The sequence below is a fragment of the Scomber japonicus genome, chromosome 6 (genome assembly GCF_027409825.1).
Source record: "Scomber japonicus isolate fScoJap1 chromosome 6, fScoJap1.pri, whole genome shotgun sequence".
Lineage (NCBI taxonomy): Eukaryota > Metazoa > Chordata > Actinopteri > Scombriformes > Scombridae > Scomber > Scomber japonicus.
The window spans coordinates 34,942,852-34,966,820 of record NC_070583.1 but is presented as its reverse complement, the minus strand read 5'-3'; the positions used below and the strand labels follow the sequence as shown (position 1 = coordinate 34,966,820).

At 37.6% G+C, this 23,969-nt stretch overlaps 1 protein-coding gene across 1 annotated transcript in view; it reads left to right on the top strand.

The window, feature by feature from the left end:
* Nucleotides 1–3,676: 3,676 nt before the first annotated feature.
* Nucleotides 3,677–23,969, top strand: part of LOC128359983 (NACHT, LRR and PYD domains-containing protein 14-like) — a 139,702-nt gene continuing 119,409 nt past the window's right edge. Inside the window, 10 exon segments of the mRNA XM_053320297.1 lie at nt 3,677–3,703; nt 5,538–5,685; nt 6,473–6,661; nt 6,835–8,660; nt 10,941–11,111; nt 11,724–11,897; nt 12,905–13,078; nt 14,046–14,219; nt 15,049–15,222; nt 16,335–16,508. Coding sequence (XP_053176272.1) covers nt 5,569–5,685; nt 6,473–6,661; nt 6,835–8,660; nt 10,941–11,111; nt 11,724–11,897; nt 12,905–13,078; nt 14,046–14,219; nt 15,049–15,222; nt 16,335–16,508 — 3,173 coding nt within the window. The 5' untranslated portion in view covers nt 3,677–3,703; nt 5,538–5,568.

Genomic DNA, 23,969 nt, shown 5'->3' with positions numbered 1-23,969 from the left:
ATACAAAATTACATATTACATGCTTTAATTGCTTAAAACTAAATAATAACGAACTATTCAACAGTATACAATATTAAATTAAATGAACTTTACTTGCTGACCTGCAGATGATGGGCCTTCATCCTCACCTCCATATTAATCACCATGTAATGCTCCTGAGAAAATACATTCAAAATATCTTAATGCAAGTAAATCTACATTTAAAACCAAAAACTTGTATGACCAAGTTGAAAAATGTTCTGTATCTCTGGATGTTAAAGAAAAGTGGCCACCGACAGATATTAACAGTACAGTTTGTACAGTTAAAACTCTTATTAGGGTTGGGCAAATATATCAGTCCTAATGTGTCTACTTGTTTTTTTTCTGTACAATAAAGAAATTCTCAATAGTTTCAGACCTTTACATTGATATTATTTTTTCCCTATTAGGTGACTACCAATCAATCAATCAATCTTTATTTGTAGAATGCCAAATCACAACAAAGTTATCTCAAGACTACTGATTATCTGTCCCTGAGGAAATAATAATGCATATTTTTAGTCAAACCAATAACTTCACACAGTTGTTGCATTTGGTTATCACACAATACATTTACTACATACAGTGAAACAAAATGAAGACTTGCCACCAGTCAGACAGCAACATCACTAGTATTAGCCACAACAGTGAACTAGCTAACAAAGCTACGCAGTAACCTGTACGGCAGCTCACTCAAACAAACATTTTATCCACCCATCATCATCACAGAACATTAGTTAGTGTTGTTATGAGTTTATTTCAACATATATGGCAAATAAAACACACTTTACCCCAAAATGGAAAGTATTTTAGTAGAGCTTCGCACATGGCACACGGGGCCTCCCTGTGAAGTCTGCAGGGGCTCCTCGGGTGTGACGTCCAAGTGCACAGAAGAAAATCGGAAATCCCAACAATAACTGAAACGTCTCAATAAAATAAAATAAGACAATAACTTAAATACAAATTAAATTCAGTGCACCTCGGGTAATGAGAGTGAGGCAGGAAATATCAAATTACTGTAAAATGGTTTTGGATAAGAAAACAGTTCTACTAGTATAAAATGAATATTAACCAAGTGCATTCAAACTGTGAGCGTTAGATCCGCCTTGATGAAAGAACTGACAGATTAAATTCTCAATTTAATGTTGGTATCAAAAAAGTGATATTAGGATTGCATTGCCACTTTGAATTGAATTGTCAATTGCTAAATACATTTTCAAACTGCACATTGGATTGCCATTTTACAGAATGCATTTCCATTTGAATAAAGGTGAAATAATACTATGGCAATATGGTATTTAATTAATTACATTTTCATTCATAATTTTCATTGCGATTATTAAAACTGTACCGGCCACTCTGCATATTGAATTACATATTGCACAACATTTTTCAAACAGCATGACTAAATTGCGCATTGAATTGCCCTTTTGCAGAGAGCATTTTCATTTGAATAAAAGGTGCAGATACGCTTCCATGGAGTTGATCCTACTGGGTAACTTGTTGACAATTGTTGATCTAGAAAGAAAATATCTGCATCATGTAGTAACCAACATGACCAGCGGGGGGAGGCATAAGTCCATAAGTCCAGTGTCCATATTCAAAGAGCTTTCTCATACATATCTGATATCTCCACTGTGCCTCCTCCAGAGGTTTGGTTTTCCTTTTGTTTACATTTTCTCCAGTTTGAAGGATACTTGTTGTTAATATCATGTTTTAATTTCCTCTGGAGATATTAAACCTCCCCAACCTTACATGTAATTAATCATGTTATCACTTGAAATCTCTTAAAGATTTCAAGTCTCCTTTTCTCACTTCTGTCCTCAGCCTCAAGTGTTTTGTGGGGCGATGCTTTAGTGCTACTCAGTGCTGCACTGTACGCTGTGTCTAATGTGTGTCAGGAATACACAGTGAAGAACTACAGCAGAGTGGAGTTCTTGGGCATGGTCGGCCTGTTCGGCACCATCATCAGCACCATACAGATGTAAGTGTGTGTGTGTGTGTGTGTGTGTGTGTGTGTGTGTGTGTGTGTGTGTGTGTGTGTATACGTGTTTCCATATTTGTGACCCGACTCAGGATTCATGATTTTTAATCTGGTGATATCTTTGTTTTCCTAGAGCGTAATGAAGTTGCTTCCATCCAGTGGAGCTGGCAAGTCGGTGAATGAAGACAAAACATTTCACCTCTCCTGGTAGCTTGAACAAATTTTACAGAGTCTGATGGATTTTTTAGACTTCTTCGTTGTCTCAGCTTTTCCCCTGACACTAAATACAAAATCAATCAACAGCTTCTCTTCACTGAAAAATCTAACGTTCATCTTGAGGTGTCAAACTACTTTGTGACTCCATATCGACCTGTTGATGACCAGAATCACCAAAGCATTTTTAAGCCCTGTAAATGAATCAGTCATTAAAGCTGCATTAAACATCTCTGGTCTCTAAGTGACAGAAAGAGTGTAATCCAAAATCACAGAAGCACAGTTCTGATACAGGTTATGGAGTTGTTATTGTCAGTATTGATGAATGTTAAGTAAACACACACACACACACACACACACACACACACACACACACACACACACACACACACACACACAGCTTGGTGGGAGGCGCAAGCAGGTAGAAACAGTCTGTTTCCTTGTCAAACAGGCAGTGAAAGAATTCACTCAGTTCAGACGACATTTTAGAGTCATGAGAGCAGAAGGAGGAAAACATCAAGTGTGAATCAGGGTGAGTGTTAATGTTACTGCAGACCTGGAGATATTGAGTGTCTATTGATCATTGCTGATTACTTTTCAAATTAATTGTTAAATTAATTAAACTGTGTCAGAAAAGTATGAAATCACAGTGTTGATGTCTTCAAATGTTGTTTCCTTTGTTCTTTTCCTGGTTTGGGCGTCCTCACAGTGATGTAACGTGACTCACTGGTTCTGTTAAAATAGAGAGAAGTCACAGTTAAGAACAACACAGATGTTTATCTGAAGTCTGTTTGGATTTAAACCAGAGTCAAAGTTTATTTAGTCTTTGTGATTGTTAAGCAATGTTAAGTTAAATAGATAGATTATTAAGTTCATTCATGGTCAGTTAAAAAGGCAAAGTATTTACAGTTAGAAATGTTGCTATTTACAATATCTACATGACATAAGGAACAAGAAATGGTTATTGTTGTGTTTAACCAGAGATTGAATTTTTTTCATCATTTTTTTAAAATGCTTTTATTTTGATAGTAAAAACAGGAAGTAGTGAAGTAACGTGCCATGATGTTGGCTAAAGGTCTACTGTTTATCATCCTCTGTTAATGTTTGTAAGAAGCACCAAATCCGCAAATAAACACTGACTTTGACAGTTTATACGTTTTCCTCCTTGAAAGAAGCTCCAACTACACAACAGTGATGGACAGAAAACACACATGGTTGTAGTTAAAGTCATGTAAACTAATAAGAAGATACAGTACTAACATGAGAGGCAGGACTGGGTTTATAATACTGTGTGTGTGTGTGTGTGTGTGTGTGTGTGTGTGTCTCCAGTGTTACTGGTTTACCTCTCAGACTCCAGAAGATGAAGGAAGAGGAGGAAGAGGATGACGGAGCAGAATCTCTAATATCCAGCTGTCTGTCTATGAAGAGTGACCGGTCTAAACATGAACCTCTATTCTTCAGTAATGAACCTGGACCCTCAGACATAAAGTAAGAGACTGTTTCTACTGTAAACTGACCTGAAGATGATTCAGTGTTGAAATGTCATTTAAAATCAAACACCACTGTGAGTAGAAAATGTTCAGTTCAGTGAAAAATTAGCATGTCGCCTGCAGCTTTATGAATGTACTGTTATGTCTCGTCAAATCTGTTAATTATGGTGATGTCAGATTGTGTCTAGTTTAGTTCATGTGTGGGTCCTATATGTTTCTGTTTAGTCAAGTCACTCATGTCCTGTCCTGTCATGCACTTCCTGTTTTATTTTGTACTCACCTTTTCCCCTCTCATTTCAGATCCTGACTTCCCCCCTTTGTGTGCTTTCCCTCCATTGTGATTGTTAACCCCGCCCCTAATTGGTTCCACCTGTGTTCCCCTACCTCATGTTTAAATAGTCCTTGTCTCCCTTTGCTTGCTGTCAGTTCGTTTTTGTCTGTCTCTAGTTCCAGTCATGCAGCATTAGAAATCCAAGTTTTGAGTTTTGTTCTTTGAGTGTTTTTCTCTCCTCCTAGTGAGTGTTTTTTGTTGTTTTTTCATCCTCCTTGGGAGCGTTTTTTGTTCTTATTAAATTTCTTTGAGAAGTGCATTTGAGTCCTCTCTGTCTGGGTCAAGTTCATTACATGTACAGAGGAAGCGACAATACAAAAACACTGTTCCCTGACGTATTGGAGGAAATAACTATCATATTTAAATCATCTCGTCGTCAAAAGCATGTTGTAAAACTTTATAATCTCTGATTCCTTAGGGAAAATGTTCCTAACAAGTAACATCAATGGTGAACTTTGGGCTTCAATCACTCTAACTCTACTACTTACTAGACAGAGGCAGAGAGGTGAAGTCCAGGGAGGAAAGGCAGAGAAGGATTCAGTCTTCAACTCCTTATTCTCAGCAGAGACAGGAAGAAACTGTCTATAGATACAGTGAATTCATTAAAAATAACAACTGTTAGGGTGATGAATATGGGATGATTATGACATGAGGCTGCATGTACAAATACTGACACTGACCTTCATACAGTTTCTCTTCAGTCCAGCAAACTGGGAGATCCACATTAGTGAATGTGCAATCTGGTTATTGCAATAAAAATAAGACAAATTTACAATGTAGTGAAAGTCCAGAGGTTGATATGAAGGAAAAACGGACAAAGCTGTAAACAGAATCTTGTTCAAAAGTTGTTCCCTTTTTTTCTTTTCCTGGTTTGTGCGTCCTCACAGTGATGCAATGTGACTCACTGGTTCTGTTAAAATAGAGAGAAGTCACAGTTAAGAACAACACAGATGTTTATCTGAAGTCTGTTTGTTGGATTTAAACCAGAGTCAAAGTTTATCTTTGTGATGGACAGAAAACACACATGGTTGTAGTTAAAGTCATGTAAACTAATATAAATTAATAATGTAAAGTAATAAAAAGATACAGTACTCCAGAGTCCACATTAAAAACAAAGGTACATCAAAACTTTGCAGTTCTGGCTCCTCGACTCTGGAGTATTCTTCCATTGAGCATCAGGTCAGCTGTCTCTGTCTTTGAATGCCAATAGAAAACAATCAGCTGTTGGTTCAGCTGCTTTCCCTGATGTTCCTTTCATTCAAAGTTTTATTGAGAGTTTTATTTTGTTTTATGTGTTTATGTGTATATGTATTTATTATCACTTGTTATTAATGTTAATTCTTAGTTTGTTTTTTCTTCTTTGGAAAGCCCTTTGTGCTATTTACTTGAAAAGTGCTCTATAAATCATAGTATTATTACCATTATTATCATCATCATTATTATTATTATTACTTAGTTGAGAGGCAGGACTGGGTTTATTATACAGTGTGTGTGTCTCCAGTGTTACTGGTTTACCTCTCAGACTCCAGAAGATGAAGGAAGAGGAGGAAGAGGAGGACGGAGCAGAGTCTCTAATATCCAGCTGTCTGTCTATGAAGAGTGACCGGTCTAAACATGAACCTCTATTCTTCAGTAATGAACCTGGACCCTCAGACACAAAGTAAGAGACTGTTTCTACTTTAAACTGACCTGAAGATGATTCAGTGCTGAAATGTCATTTAAAATCAAATACCACTGACTGACAACCCAAACTCTATCAAACCATCTTCATCAGTTATTAGTGATTGTATGATCTGCAGCAGGTTAAACCATCTAGATATCAAGTGTCAGCTGATGTGTTTAACAAAGCTTTGTAGCTCATGAAATATCTGTATGAAACAGATGAAAAGATGCATTATGAAGATATTTAGCAGAACTCTCTGTTCAGCAGCACAACACAAAAGAGCAGCAGTCTGACAGTTTCCAGAGTGGACTTTTCTGTTTGGCTCAGTTTCCTCCTGATTATTTCTCCTGACTTGTAATGGCTCAGAGTAACTTAAAGGAGGCCTGTGGAGTTTTCTTCTGAACAAACAAAAGTCATGTTTATTTACCACAACATATTATGTGTATCCTTGTGCTCTAACAAATGCGTTGAATCCACTTCCCTCCTTGTGAATAATTTACAAAGCAAACTTTTAAACGTAGTGTTTCAAGTCCTGCATTGTGTACATCCATGTTTACTAGCTTGCAGTGTTCTTCGTCGGCACATTGTTTTGTCTCTCTATTTACTTTTGAACCCCTGTAATTGTAGTATATCGTATGTGTAAGGTTGAATGTACTGAAGCCCAAAGTCTGAAGAACAAAGAAATGCACAACTGTCGGTTGGTCTCCACTAATGTCATGTGACATAAAGAATGTGTTCATGTCCACAGAGAGAGGAAGAGGAGGGCTGTTTCTGTGGAGGAGCAGCTGTCCTGCTGTTCTTTGTGTCAGGACGTCCTGAAGGATCCAGTCTCTACCAGCTGTGGACACTGGTTCTGCAGACAGTACATCACCTCATACTGGGACCAGTCTGCTTCATCAGGACACTCCTCCTGTCCCCAGTGTGCAGAAAGATCCAGAACCAGACCTGGACTGCAGACAGACAGTCAGACCAGCACTGTACAAAGTAAGACTGAAGATCTGTCTGCTGATGTCATCATCTCTGAAAACAGGACAGGAATCTACCTCCTCTATCCTGCTGAACATTAACACAGTGAGTCATATTTCATTTTATTCACACTTTTTCTTCTTCTCTTTCAGTAGAACGTGGTCAGCAGGAGGTTTTAGATGAACATCAGATCAGTCTGAGCAGCACATGTGAATCTGTGACTGATGAAGCAGGAAATGAAATCCTCCTCATCAGCATCTACACTGAGGTCCACATCATAGAGGGACTGAGTGAAGAGGTTAATACCCAACATGAAGTGAGGCAGCTTGAACTAGCTTCCAGGATGAAGACCTTCCATAACTCTCCAATCAAGTGTCACAACATCTTTAAAGTCTTACCTGACCAGCAGAAACACATCAGAGTTGTTCTGATGAACGGCGTCGCTGGTGTTGGAAAAACCTTCACAGTGCAGAAGTTCACTCTGGACTGGGCACAGCGCTCCAACAACCAAGATATCAGTTTGTTGATTCTGTTTTCATTCAGGGCGCTGAACTTTATCAAAGATGAGCAGTACAGTCTGCTCATGCTGATCCATGTTTTCTATCCAACATTACAGAAGCTCACAGCAGAGACGCTCGCTGTCTGTAAAGTGTTGTTCATCTTTGACGGCCTGGATGAAAGCAGACTTTCACTGGATTTCAACAACAGTGAGGTCGTGTCTGATGTCACACAGAAGTCATCAGTCAGCGTGCTGCTGACAAACCTGATCAAGGGGAAACTGCTTCCATCGGCTCTCATCTGGATAACTTCCCGACCTGCAGCAGCCAATCAGATCCCTCCTTCATGTGTTAGCAGGGTAACAGAAGTACGAGGCTTCACTGACGCCCAGAAGGAGGAGTACTTCAGGAGGAGATTCAGTGATAAAAAACAGTCCAGGAGAATCATCTCACACATCAAGACATCCAGGAGCCTCCACATCATGTGTCACATCCCAGTCTTCTGCTGGATCACTGCTACAGTTCTGGACCACATGTTGACCACAGACCAGAGAGGAGAGCTGCCCAAAACCCTGACTGACATGTACTCACACTTCATGCTGGTTCAGACAAAGACGAAGAAGTACAAGTATGATGAAAGAAAAGTGAAGAGTCCACAGGAGCTGACAAAGGCTGACAGGAAACTTCTTCTGAAGCTGGGGAGGCTGGCGTTTGAACAACTGGAGAAAGGAAACATCCTGTTCTACCAAGAAGACCTGGAGCAGTGTGGTCTTGATGTCACAGAGGCCTCGGTGTTATCAGGATTTTGTACAGAGATCCTCAAAAGAGAGAGTGTGATCTTCCAGAAATCAGTCTACAGCTTTCTTCATCTGAGCGTTCAGGAGTTTCTGGCTGCAGTCTACATGTACCACTGTTACACCAACAGCAACACAAAGGTACTGAAGAACTTCCTGGGAGAAGACTACAAACACAGAGAATCAGAACCAAAGACTTTCATCAAGAAGATGTCTGCTCATTTCAGAAACATTGACAGCTCATCTCTGGAGGTTTTCCTGAAGGGAGCCATGGAGAAATCTCTCAGCAGTGAAAATGGCCACCTGGACCTGTTTGTCCGCTTCCTTCATGGCCTCTCTCTGGAGTCCAACCAGAGTCTCTTAGGAAGCCTGCTGGGTCAGACAGACAACAGTGCAGAAACCATCCAGAGAGTCATCAACAACCTGAAGGAGATGAACAGTGAGGATTTCTCTCCTGACAGAAGCATCAACATCTTCCACTGTCTGATGGAGATGAACGACCGCTCAGTACATCAGGAGATCCAAGAGTTCCTGAAGTCAGAGAACAGATCAGAGAAGCTCTCTGAGATCCAGTGCTCAGCTCTGGCCTACATGCTGCAGATGTCAGAGGAGGTTCTGGATGAGTTGGACCTGAAAAAGTACAACACATCAGAGGAGGGACGACGGAGACTGATCCCAGCTGTGAGGAACTGCAGAAAGGCTCAGTAAGTCCAGATGTGATTAACATTATACATCAATGTAGATCAGTAGATTTAATCTTTATATGAGTTGAACTAAATAAAATTTAAAAAATAGCGGACAATAAAACTGGTTTTCTAACCCAAATGTCCTCATGTTAACTTTGTGGAGACAGACATGGGATCAGAAGTCCAGATGTGATTAACATTATACATCAGTGTAGATCAGTAGATTTAATCTTAAAATATAAATTATATAAAACTCTTATTTTTGTTAAAATAATGCTCTACTTGTTTATTTCTGAAATAACATGTCAGTTATATTTCATCACAGATGTACTTGAGTTTATTCAAATATGAGCGCAAACAATCTTGATTTTACAGTCGGTAGTATTAATTTTGCTAACTTTTTTTTTTTATTACTTTATTGAAGTACTTTTCCTGCTAGCAAATTCACAATGGACCACAGTCTCTGTTGTACTCTTTTTTTTTTTTTTTTTTTTTTTTTTTTTTTTACAGAGAGGAGACAACAAATACCATACACAGAGACACAAAATACAAAAAAAAGAAAAACAAACAGACCAATAAATAAATAAAATAAAATAAAAAAAATAATTAAAAAAAGGCTCCAGGGGATATCTACACTGTCTTTAAGTGTGTATATGTGTGCATATGTGTGTGCATGTGTGTGTGTATGCGTATAGCTATCTGTCTACAGTATGCACTTATTAGGAGGCTCTGATTCTTCCAACTATATGCTCTGGATACAATTTATTCCATTTTTCTTTTTGATTTCTAACTGTTAGAGTGAGTTTTTCCCATTTGCAGTGTTTGTTCTATTGTCCTATGTACACCTGTATTACTGAACAGGTAAAGAATATGTGTGTTTGATTTGCTTTTTTCTCACCACACCCTCTCCAGCAGCTTGTTTCCTCTGTTTTGTTTAATTTACATCTAATTGGAGTAATAAAATATCTTTGGCTCACTTTCCAGGCATATTCCTTCCAGTGTTTAGACTGTGATATTTGAAAATTTTCTTTTAAGAATTCTCTCCATTCTTCATCTGGAATGTCTATAGATAACTCTTTCCCCCATTGTTCCTTTATCTTAGTTTCCATTTTTGTTACATTTTGAAGGATTGAGTAAATATTTACTAGTTTTATGTTTTTATTCCTGTTTTCTGCTATAAATCTTAGAATATAGTTATCTAGCTTTCCCTGATTGTTCTGATTTACATAACTCCTTACTTGCAAGTATTTAAAAAACTGTTTTTGTTCTAAACCATATCTAGACACCAATGTTTCATATGGTTCTATGGAGTTATTATTGAATAATTGTATATATAGTTTCTTCTTTATTTATCTACCCCTCTCCCCTTTTTCCTTTCCTCCTTTCCTTAACTTAACTTTCTTAGTCTTCTACCATATTCAAAAACATACTTTCTCTTAATTTTAACAAAATTTAGAAGTATTTAAGAAAACAGATTTAGAGAGAAAACCCCCCCCCCAGAAAGATCCACATCATCTACTGCCATGTTTTGTATTGTCCTTGTCACAACTGCTTTGCAAAAAGTTATGTTATGTTGTTGTATAAGAATATGTAAAAGAAAAAAAAATGTGTAAAAGTGAAGAAGAATTAACAATTGGATTGATGATTTTAATCTAAGACTATGGATGTAAGCTTACTGATTTTGCTTCATACATCGCTCTTTCCTTAACTTGGCCCATGTCCAAATAAGGACAAGGAATCATTTACGACGGGATGTTCTATTGGGTAATATCATAATATCATAATAGACTGATATGTTTGACCAATGACAGATGATTTCTTTGTTCTCTTAGAAACCATAATAGTTTAGGTTTGCCCTTACTCATTGAGATGAGCTTATGTAATTCTGTATGTATGCTGTCTCCTTATTGTACAATAATAATTATTTAATCTTCAACCTATCAGTGTTTGTGCATTATTTCATATTTGTGGTAAGTGTTTTCAGACAATTTCCACAACAGACGCATGCCATATAACTGCAATATCTGCTGATCTCTCCTCGTTTCCTGTTGTCTCTCAACTGTTGCTGTCCATTAAACTAATAAAATGATTATTTGAACCTCTCATGTGAAGAGTAAAGTAAAAGTAAAGAATGTCAAACTGTTTTGTATCCAAATGCATGAAGTAAATGTGCTTCTTGTGTACCCAAGACAAATTTCTCTCGTGAGAGAGACAATTAAACACTTACTTACTTACTTACTTAAATATAAAGTGTCCTCTTTCATCATAACATATGTTGTAATATATGTGGCTTTACAGACTTTCTGGCTGTGGACTCTCAGAGTTTCACTGTGAAGTTTTGGCCTCAGCTCTGAAGTCCAACCCACATCTGACTGATCTGGACCTGAGTAACAACAAGCTGTCTGATTCATCAGTGGAGCTTCTCTCTGCTGGACTGGAGGGTCCAAACTGTAAACTGAAGACTCTGAGGTCAGTTCACTAACTGTAGCTTTGTTTATTTTTTCTATATATTTAATTCATATCTTATCAAAAGTTAATTCTTTCATGAATTCAAAATCCACAGTCTTGTTCTGTGTAAAAATGACTTCCAGAGTTTAAACTAATTTGAGGCTTCAGCAGTCTAAAGAAGAGTTCCACATATCAAGTTAGTATCTTTGAGTTTCTTCAGTGTTTCCTGAGCTGCAATGGAGGGATAGTAGTGTAACTGAAAGAGGGAATTTTATACTAAATATACTGAAACTTTGAGTCAGATCAATCAAGTGTGAGTCTACCAGACTGTCAAAGCCTCATATTAGCTTTAACTGAACTTATGAAGTCATTTCCTGCAGTGTAGCTGTGTTAGGAAGAGACCACTTCACAGTCAGTATGGACAGGAGGAATGATTACTGCCACCATTAACATGTAGAGGAAGAAGAAGGTCATGTAATAAATAATGAGCAAGGTTTTTAGTCCAACATGTCTGATCCATTTTCTAAACTTCTACATTTAAACCTTCTTCAGCTCTGAACAGATTATGAAACACTGAATGATTTCAAGCATGAACTTTGTCTTCTAAAGTAACATCATTTATTATTTATTCAGGTTGGATGACTGCAGTTTGTCAGAGATCAGCTGTGCTTCTCTGGTCTCAGCTGTGAAGTGCAACCCCTCCCATCTGAGAGAGCTTTATCTGAGTAACAACAAGCTGCAGGATTCAGTAATGAAGCTTCTGTGTGATTTTCTGAAGAGTCCAGACTGCAGACTGGAGAGACAGGAGTAAGTTCACTGACAGTCTGTTACTATTGTTGATCTTAAAGTTTAACAACTGAACCTAATTTATTTACATATATAACTTACATCCATTAAGTTATTTTCAGATTATCATACCTATTGTCACTGTACAGTTTAGTCTGTAGTTATAAAAGATGATTCTTTATCTCCTATTTCATTTAATGGATGAATGATCAAGTCAGTTAAATAGGCTAAACACTAGTTGTCTTGTGGGCAACACTATTGTTAATCATCTTATGTATGCAGACGACCTGGTCTTGCTCTGTCCATATAGTGCTGGGCTGCAGCAGTTGAAGATGTGCTCTCAATATGGCCTTGATTATGACATAAAGTATAACTCTAAGAAAAGCCACATTATGATAGTTAGAAGCGCTGGGGACAAGAAATCAACTTTTCCAACCTTTTATTTGTCTGACAGTCCTCTTGCTGTGTGTGAGGAAATTAAATACCTAGGTCTTGTCATATCCGATGACTGGACGGATGACAAAGACATCCATCGACAGCGCTGTAAAATTTATTCTCAAGCTAGCATGCTCATAAGGAAGTTTTCTATGTGCTCTGACTCTGTGAAGTGTTCTTTGTTCAGAACCTATATATATCACTCACACATTTAATAATCACATTTTATACTGTCCAATTGTGGTCTAACTATAAGAAAAAGATTATGCAGAGGCTCAAGGTAGCATACAATGATGCAATGAGGCTGCTACTCAGTGTTCCTAGGTGGCATAGTGCCAGTCAATTGTTTGTGTCCACTAGAGTGCCAACCTGTGAGGCAGGTTGGCACTCTAGTGGCACTCCCTTAAATTAAACATCAAGAGCAAAAAAGTCTCACTGTCATATTTTTAAGCTTCACATCAGGTAATGAATTAATTCCATTTTCTAAATTTCTACATTTAAACCTTCTTCAGCTCTGAACAGATTATGAAACACTGAATGATTTCAAGCATGAACTTTGTATTCTTAAGTAACATAATTTATTCTTTATTCAGTTTGCAGGACTGCAGTTTGTCAGAGATCAGCTGTGTTTCTCTGGTCTCAGCTGTGAAGTGCAACCCCTCCCATCTCAGATGGCTGAATCTGAGTAAAAACAAGCTGCAGGATTCAGGAATGAAGCTACTGGGTGATTTTCTGAAGAGTCCAGACTGCAGACTGGAGGCTCTGGGGTCAGTTCACTGACAGTCTGTTACTATTGTTGATCTTGATCTTGAACTGAACCTAATCTATGAACACATATAACTTACATCCATGAAGTTATTTTTATATTATCATATTTATTTTTTACTGTATAGTTTAGTATGTAGTTATAAAAGATGACTGATTCTTAAAGAAACTGTAGAAAATGTTCACTGTTTGTTGTTAAAGTAAAGGAATGTTCATAATTTTTTGTAAAGAGTCACATCTGAACTAATATCTGTTTTAAATTGATCAACGTTACTTTCTGAAGGAGAAATATATTCTACATTTACATTAATAAATGTTTTCATTATTATTAGCATTTGTTTACTGATAGTCATCCTTCACAACACACACACTTTAATTTTGTTGTTTAAATAAAAAAACTCAAACAGAACAAACATAATATCCAGTATTTACTTGTTCCAACAATTCTATGAAGCTGTGCAGTGTTTATACTGACTGAAATATTTAAACACAACATGCTGTGATTTTATTATGGTGACACTATTAAATATAAATATTGTAGATATATTGAACATCCTTTTCCTCCTATTCTCCCAAAATCCATCCTGACATATTAGCTATCTTTGTAAACGTTGGGATCTTGAGTAGAATCTGAAATAAATCTCTGTGGGTTTTTTAACTAGTGTTTGGCTGCACAACATGAGTTTGTATAGATGGAGTCAGTGGTGGAGCTGCAGAGTTTAAGAGGTGAAGTCACTACGTCTTTACTGAAGTAGCAGCATGTTGTCATTAATATTAATGAGAGCTCTTTTTCACTGTTTGTATTTGACAGTTTTGAACCTGCATCCTGTTGGGTTCAGCTGTTTGGAGTTTCCATTTTCTAAACTTCTACATTTAAACCTTCTTCAGCTCTGAACAGATTATGAAACACTGAATGATTTCAAGCATGAACTTTGTCTTCTAAAGTAACATCATTTATTCTTTATTCAGAGTCAGGGACTGCAGTTTATCAGAGATCAGCTGTGTTTCTCTGGTCTCAGCTGTGAAGTGCAACCCCTCCCATCTGAAGCTGCTGGATCTGAATGGAAACAAGCTGCAGTATTCAGTAATGAACCTACTGTGTGATTTCCTGAAGAGTCCAGACTGCAGACTGGAGGATCTGTGGTCAGTTCACTGACAGTCTGTTACTGTTAATTTTTGGTAAAAAGTAACATCTGAACTAATATCTGTTTTAAATTGATCAAATATACTGCTGAAAGAGAAATGTTTTAAGTTTACATTAATTTTAATGTGCTTTCATGAATTACTGATAATGTTGTTTACTGATAATGATCCCTCAGAACACACACACACACACACACACACACACACACACACACACACACACACACACACACACACACACACATTTAAAACCTGAATTCATCTGATTGGACTATAAATTGATTTTTATCTACATCATTTATTCTTTATTCAGGTTGATGGACTGCAGTTTGTCAGAGATCAGCTGTGCTTCTCTGGTCTCAGCTCTGGAGGACAACCCCTCCCTTCTGAGAGCACTGTATCTGAGTTTTAACAAGCTGCAGGTTTCAGGAATGGGTGATTTTCTGAAGAGTCCAGACTGTAGACTGGAGGATCTGATGTAAGACACCAGTTTTACTTCATGAATTGTTTTTGTTTTCTGATATTATTATTATTTTACACACACAGACACATACACACACACACAGTTCCACAGATAGGTAGATAGAACACTGCACGTGTTTAAAGTATGAATATAATATAGAATTATTCATGACTCAGTGTTGACATTAATATGTGTCTGAATGTTGTGGTGACATTTGGATAATGTCTGTAGAGGGCTGACCATATGATCATTTTAGATAAAAACTCATTGTTTAGGATATAGTAACATTTAATTACACATTTAAAACCTGAATTCATCTGATTGGACTATGAATAATTTTATCTACATCATTTATTCTTTATCCAGATTGTTTGACTGCAGTTTGTCAGAGATCAGCTGTGCTTCTCTGGTCTCAGCTCTGAAGGACAACCCCTCCCATCTGAGAGGTCTGAATCTGGGAGGAAACAAGCTGCAAGATTCAGGGATGAAACTACTGTGTGACTTTATTGAGAGTCCCGACTGCAGACTGGAGGATCTGAGGTAAGACACCATTTTCACTTCTGTGCTGACATGAATAAGATGTGACAGTTGTGATGACACTAAACTGCAGACATAAAGCTGATATTAGGCTAATCCACTCTGAGTATATTAATGGTAAAGTCTATTTTCTTCATCAGTGGTTTAGTCTATCAACTGTGTCAGATTAATGTTGAGCTGCACATTTAAAACCTTTATATAACAAGAAGAATTCAACACTGGATAATTCACTCTGAACCTCTTCATTTTTATATTTGAAAGTTTTAACCTGTTTCCTGTTGGGTTCAGGTGTTTGGAGTCTCTATCTTCTAAACTTGAGGGCTGGACAAAAAAAAAATACTTTATCTGATTAATCGTGATTCTTATTTGAATGATAAATAATCGATAGTTGAAATCCAGAGATGGATCTTTGCATTTACACCTTTACTAAGTAAATGTGAACATGTGCACTGTGTTGTGTGTCTGCAGTGGTTACTTGTTGTAACTGGTTCAGTTAGAGCAGCATGATGAGTAAAATGTCTGCTGGGTGGAAATCGAGTTATTACAACATGCACTTAAATGTTATTTTAAGTTAAAAAGGAACATAGATGCTAGCTGCTATACTGTATTAGCTGCCTAGAGCCGTGGTCTCCAACCTGCTCCTGGAGAGCTACTGCCCTGCATGTTTTACATATCTCCCCACTCTAACACACCTGATTCTAAGTATTAGCTCATTATCAAGCAGCTGAAGCTTGTCAAAGACAGTGCAGGAATATGACAGCAGCAGAAAGACTCCTCCATACCAACACATGCTGTGGACTGTGCACAGTTGTGATTTAAACAAAAGACCTACAGTATGTTATGCTCGGCCCTTAATCCAACACGATAAATGCGTTCATGCTGACAGGCCTAGTTTTAACTTGATCAAGTTTACTTATTGAGGGAGAAATATTTTCTAAATTTACATTAATATACATTACATTAATTGTAATGTGTTTTCAAGATTTTTTCCCCTTATATTGATCCTTCAGAACACATACACACACACACACACACACACACACACACTTAAAACCTGAATTCATCTGATTGGACTATAAATTGATTTTTATCTACATCATTTATTCTTTTTTCAGGTTGAATTGCTGCAGTTTGTCAAAGATCAGCTGTGCTTCTCTGGTCTCAGCTCTGAAGGGCAACCCCTCTCATCTGAGAGTGCTGGATCTGAGTAACAACAACCTGAAGGATTCAGACATGAAGCAGCTGTCTGATCTTCAGAAGAGTCCAGACTGCAGACTGGAGACTCTGAGGTCAGTAGAGAGTTGGAGTCAGTCTGTGCTGGTTACAGTAGTGTTCATGACTCTCAGCACTTTATTTCCTCTGTGTACTTCAGTGAAATCTGCAGAGGAAACACACTTGATAGTAAAAGTGTGTGCAGGTGTGTGAGCTTGGAGCTCAATGTGTTCATTCTAACACGTTAACATGAGAGCTGAAAGGAAGCAAGCTACGCTGCACAGCTATTCCACTTCTAGTCTGAACAGGACTGAAGTCCCTGCTGCTCTTTATACTGGATGTGCTGCATCACTGACTGACAGCTGATGAAGCGAGTCTCACTAAACACTCAATTATCACCTCTGTTTCTTCTTCTCTTATCAGCTGGTGATGATCTCTGTCAGAGTGAGTGAACATCCAGGAGTGTTGAGAGAGGATCAGCTGGATCCTGATGATCCATCTGGACCGGAGTCCGGATCTGGATTTTGTCGTCTTCACTCACACACAAGTCTCTGAACATGAGCTGTTTGATGCAGTAAAGATAAAGTAAAACATGTGTTATAAATCAGACAGAGAGGCTGGGCTGTGTGTATCATAATCTGCTGACCATGACACCACTTATGTTACATGAAATGCTGATTGAGTGAACATAATGTTATAATCTACTGACTAACCATTGTCCGGATTGTACACATATTATGACGTGACTATTGTGCTTACATTGTTCTGATTCACAAGATAATGTATTGTATATAATCTGACAATTTCCTCTGGGCTCACTCGTGCCATCTCACACTTGAGACAGCAAAGAGTCTGTCTGCAGACGACTGAATAGACTCTCAGAAAGACAACGAACGACTTTGTGCTTCTTGATATAAAATACTGCCAGAACAGTTGATATTTGTATATTTGTCAATTATAGTAATCTTCTTCTACTACTACTACTTCTTTTGCAATATAGAGTTCTGATCTATTTGAATTTGAGAAATAATTGTAGCTTATATGTTATTCAAGATAAAAGGTAATTTGACTGTTAATTTGACATTATTCATTCATTATTATAAGGATTTATGTTCTTATTTTAGGTGACATAGCTCAATAATATGTTGGATAAACTCATGTTGACCTGAGTATTTTTAATGAATCGCTTCCCTCTAGCGGTCACTGTGAGGAGCTGCACTGATTAAATTTAAATTAACGTCAATGCAGTCCGATAGCATACTACCACTTCTGCTGGATTAGATAAAAGGATTTGAGTTTGTTTTTTGTATTGGGGTCAATTACTTTTTGTCCATGTGGTTTAGTCAAATTTAAAGGGTAACCCATGAGACTGCATTCAGGTTTACTGTCAATAAATGGAATAATAAATAATAAATGGAAGCTGTAATTTCATTTCACTCATAAATTCAGTCCTATTGCAAAGATTAACAGCCTCTACAAACATTACTCACAGTGATGATAGTATCTTAAATTCAACATGTTCACATTCATTATATTTATCAGGAGATTAAAAAAACAGAAGACCATGTTCTCAGTTTTTGTACAGTTTTATTTTTTTCATTTTTCAGTGTTTCAAATAATCAAAAATGACTTATAAACAGATAAATTATGGCTCTGATACACTGGGGGGTGAAGACTGCATTTGACCGTCTCATCCTGGACTGAACCGAGAACCTCTACAGACTCTGGACTGAGTCTGAATTCACCTTTAATCTCTTATTTTTACCAAAGATATTTATTATTATTAGAATCAAGATATAATATCATGGTAAAAAATGACATAGCCTATGTGATAGAGGACTATAGCGTCTGTGTATGGATCTTAGTCGTACCTTATATAAGTGATCATTTATCCAACTAGCACATTATTAAACTGTATGTCTGCGACTTTGCAGTTGGTTCAACAATAATATATCATCCAGTTTTTAATTCATCAGATTAATATGAGTTTGTGAAGTGGTAAAAATGACATCGTACCAAGGTTTGATTGATTCTTCCTTGATGACAGCAAAACTTTAAAGTTCACCTGATTTTTTAAGACGTTTCAGACCATTAATAGCGATCTCAGTCCAGTCCAGCTGTGTGCAGAGGTTCGGTTCAGGACAAGCAAAAAACCGCACTCACGCACGCACACACACACACGATGGCAACAGTTTCAGGCAGTTTTATGTGTTTTCAGCCCTCGTTCTCCACACTGAACCGTTGTGTCATTCATCGTCTTCCTCAAAGACACTTTTAAATCGGATCCCTCCTCTCTCCCAGCAGACAGCAGCAGTCACGGTTTGCCTAAAAATGTTGCCGGTGTTTTTTGCTTTCAAGACCGGTACCAAAGTAGTCTTGCACCTTTGAAACAGTTTAAGGCCAGAGGTACGTCGACACTATACGTAAAAAAATAAACCTAAGAGCAGAAAAATCATAGTGATAGTTTTAGTTCAGATGTTTTGGAAACAGTTCGATCTACTTTATTATTATTATTTTTTTAACATTGCAGGTGTTTCATGGATTTGACGCTCTGATCTGAATCCGGAGCGAACAACAACCCGTGGCAGTTTGATGGGAACTTTGGCTCTTGCAGGATTTTGAACCTCCTGTGACTCCCCTTCAGTTACAAGACAAGTTTGTAGGAGTAGGGAGAAAATCTGTTCCTTTAAAATCAGCAGAAAAAATAAATCAACAAATACTCAAATCAAGACCAGGCGGTGAACTGGTTCTCTGACACTGATTAAGTATAAAAAAAAACTAAATTAATCTGTAAACAAAAGCTGAACAGATTGTTGTCGTCTTTTCTTTTTTTTGTCAGCGCAGTTTTTTTCTTGCAAGTAAAATATACACCTCATAGTACTGGAGGGGGTCGGATGGGGGGTGGGGGTATCAGATAGTCCTCCAGGCAGGAAAAAAGAAAAAATACAACTTTGTATTTTTGTCATTCTTCAGAAAATAGGATTACATGTCATCTTTCCTATCGTACACAAGCGTCCTTCATGTATCGTCTCTTTACGACTCATTTCTTCTTCTCATGATCATTTTTTTTGTCTTGTCATTTTTTTTTAAACGTACCGTATCAAAAGAAGAAAAATAATAAAATGTCGTTGCACATGCACATTCTCGCTCTCACAGTCTCAGCGTCGAGCCCGCAGCAGACAGTGAAGTCCCAAAAAACCGGTAGATGGACTGAGTTTGGCAGGTTGGATTACAGGTGAAGACCCAACTACTCTTCACATATGATGATGTAAACTTATTCTATCATTTCCTGTATGTTCCTGTCCTGATGTTTTGATGTATGAAGACACAAAAAATAAACTGGTAAGAGTGATTGATGCCATTTAGCTTTAAAAAGGTGCCGTGTGTAAGATTTAGTGCCATCTAGTGGCGAAAAGGCAGATTGCAACACGTCACCTTCACCCTAGAAGAACCAATGATGGCGTATTAACAATGCAAAAGGCCTTTTCTCTAGAGCCAGTGTTTGTACACTAATTAAAACACTTAAGAATATTATATTTCTTTTCTGCCTCGATTCCACTAAATTCTACAAACGGCACCTTTTAAAAGAAGATCAGGAGCTTATTTACTGCTGTCCACATTTTCGTCATTTTAGGACCAAGCTTGTTTTCTTATCATACTGAGGTGACACAAAGCTCTGAAAAGAAAACATTTCGGGTTTAACTGAGCCAAATTCCAGCTTCATATTTAACCAGAAATGTGGAAGCCTTTTAAAAACATAAATTAAATAAATTAATATAGTAATCAACAATGAGCAGCAAATGACTTTTTAATGAGGAGGAGAAAGCCAACATGAGCTGAGACAACTCCAAAAAAAAAGAAAGAATCAGGAACGCTGAATGAAGTAAAAAAAAAATCATATTATTATCATTTAAAGCTGAATTCATTGATATTTTTTTGGCCACTTGTTGGACACAAGCAGAGCTGCAGAGTTAGATGGGTTACGCATATTTTACTCAGTTCTTCAGATAACAGTCGAGCTTCTCTGACAGAAAGAGTCTGAACCACTGAGATCTGAAGCTAGACCAGAATCAGACTCAGTTATTTACTTAAAGACAAAGATTAATTCAAGTATAAAGAACCTCAAGAGTGAATGAAAAATGTTGCTGTAAAAAAAATACTGGTCCTGAAAACCTCCAAAAAACCCTCCAAACTCAGTCCATCGTGGCTCTGGGAGCGCCAGTGTTTCCTCATTATTAATATTTAATATTCTCTAACTCACAACTCACACTGCAGACAGGACAAAAAGTACCAACGCTCACCTGCTCCCTGTCGAAAACTACACAAGGTAACACTACAATCAACTTAATCAATATGCAAACATCAGCCCCCCCCCCCCCCCCCCTTCCTTCCCCCGGTTCAAACACTCAAACACACACACACACACAGAGAAAGATTGATTTAAAAAAGAAAGCTGTGAGAAAATTAAAAATGCACTTTTTAGAGAGAAGATGAAGAAATAAATCCGACTGAAACCCAGAGACCAATGACAGGAAGCTAGGACCTTAGCTAACACACACACACACACACACACACACACACACACACACACACACACACACACACACACACACACAGTCTGCAGCAGAAGGTGCTGATTGGCTGTTGTGGTCCGGGGCTTTAACAGACAACGTTAAAAAAAAAAAAAAAAAAAAACTCCCATGAGTCTTTGGGCTCTCTCTCTCTCCCACACTGGGTTGATCGTACCGGGTGGGGGGGGGAGTGGTGATGTCAGCGATGACATCACACGATGGATGATGTCATTCAGTTAGTGCCCGTCCTCCTCACCCAGTCCAGAGTGTCGAAAAAGAGGCGACAGAGAAGAAACTACCCTTCTCTCTCCCTGTGAGGGTAGAAGAAGGGATGGAGTGGTGGTGGTGGAGGGGGGGGCAAGCTTGGGGTCAGAGGTCATGGCAGGGTTTAAAGGGGGGGGCAGTCGGTGCAGGTTGCAGAAGACTAAAAAGAAGAAGGGAGAGAAAGACTGTAGGGGCAGCCAGACGCCCTCCCGTCTTCCCCAAGAGAAACAGAGAGAAGAAGGAGGGATGGCAGACGGGGGGGAGAGAAGGAGGAGCGACAGACAGATCTAAAAAGAACGAGTGCAAAGGTTCGCTAGCGGTTGTTCTTGGCCGCCTCCTTGGCCGCCACGATGAGCGGAGTCAGACTGGAGAGAGGCTTCGCCATCTTCAGAAACTGATGCTGGAAAGAAAAAGAAAGAGTAGAGGAGTGGGAGAAGGAGGTAAAGGAAAGGGGGGGAGGTGGAGAAAATAAAGAAAAATGTTTCAGTGCACAGTACAAAAGAAGAGAAAACAGTTAATTCATCATTCGGGAAATATATAATATATTTATGTATTTATGACGATTTTAAAAACTCTCAAATTTGGTTTCTACATTTCTAAAAATATATTTTAAAGATCACAATATCACAATTCTTCTTCAAATGTTGATCTCATTTTCTTTCACTCAGATTTTCAAGTATCAATGAACTTGTTTTCTATTAAACCAGTTTTGAGTGAGGGGGTGGCTGTTTTTCTGGATTCAACCTGTCTGTCTATACACACACACACACACACACACACACACACACACACACAGACACACACAGACACACACACACACACACACTCTGACAGTACCTGCAGCAGCTCTTTAGCCGACCCTCTCTTCTCCACGTCCATCTCCAGACATCGGTTCAGGAAGTCTCTGAATGTCGTCGACAGTTTCTCCGGGTTCTGCAGCTCCGGCGTCCCGTTGGTTGCTATGAGATACAACGCCTAGAAAACACAGCGAGGAGTTAGTCTGAACGTCTGAACGTCTGCATGTCTGCGTCCTGCCTGCATCAGTCTGCGTCCTGCCTGCATCAGTCTGCGTCCTGCCTGCATCAGTCTGTGACTTCTACGGAGGATTTAGTGATGTAAACTATCAGGATGCACCAGACCTTCATCAGATCTGCAGTTATACTTAATAATTCTTTAAGGAAGTTAGTTCAAGTCATCAGTTATTAATATTAATAAATTGTTAATTAAAAGGATTTTCGTCTGGATGCCCTGCAGCTCTTTTTAAATCATCCTTTATGTGCAACAACAGCAAGAATTTCAACTATGTGGTGCTAAAAAAAAGTTAAACTTGAGCAGTTGAGTTTTCTCCATTATGTGTAGCAGCTGTGTGCATCTGAGAAATGATAATAATAATAAAAGTAATAATAATAATAATAATAATAACTAACAAATGACATACATCAGGTGCTTCACATTAAAAAGGGACCGAAAAGAGACTAAAGTTATGTAAAAAATAAATAAATAAATAAAGAAGAAAGAAAAAGAAAATGGGAAATAAAAGTAACAATAATTTTAAAATAGTAAAAATAGTACAAAAAAATAAAAAATAGAATAAACACAAAGTATAAAATCAAGTAAAATACAACATATAGAAAACTATCATAGGTTATCACATTTTGGGACTTTATTTAGCTATTTAGCAGCCATGTGTAATTGCAATACAGCCTATATTTGTATGTATATATTTAATTTAATATTGCACATATCTGTTTTATAATCTAATTAAAACTAGAGCTCAAAGAAGCCAAATTTCACAGCGTTTAATGCTGCTGCTTGCTGTGTTGTTGAGAATGAGACAAAAAAAATCTCCTTTTAAATCAGTTTTCTTTAATCTTTTATGAGAAAAAAAACATTTATTAGATTTATTAGATGCCTAACAGTGAATATGTAAATGTGGCTTTAGTTCGTTTAAATGAAAACATGTGGGAGACTTTAAAATCCTTCATGTTGATGCCATCTGGTGGTGATATGAAGAATTACAGCGAGCTCAACACTTAATGAACAGCTGATATGTTGGATCCTGTTTAGTTTGTGGTAAAACAAAACTTTTAAAAAGATAAGAAACACCTTCAAACATTTCCATTAATGCAGCGTTTCTGTAGCACTCATCTGTCAGACTGCTGAAGTTCAACAGTTATTAAACTCCTAGTTATGAAGGCTGCACTTCTTAACTGTACTTATAAATGGATCAATGATGGGTTTTTGTGTCCATGTGGTTTAGTTTAAATTTAAAAGGTTAAAATGTGAAAATAAACGTATGAATAACTTCATACATTCTTTTTTTGTGGACCCAGCATCAAATTTCTGCTTTTAATCCATTTAGAGAGAATATATTAGAGGATTATGGTAAAAATGTCTAAGTGGTGTAACCATAAAAACTTTGTACCAAATAATTCAACTTGCTTAAAAAAAGAAAGAAAGAAAGAAAGGAAAGAAGGAAGGAAGGAAAGAAAAGAAGGAAGGAAGGAAGGAGGTAAGGAAGGAAGGAATGGAAAGAAGGAAGGAAGGAGGGAAGGAAAGAAGGACAGAAGGAAGGAAGGAAGGAATGAATGAATGAAGGAAGGAAGGAATGAATGAAGGAAGGAATTATCAGTATAAGTCCACTTAAATACACTGTAGGTGATCAAATATTTAATATGTATCATTCTTTTGTGGTTACACCAT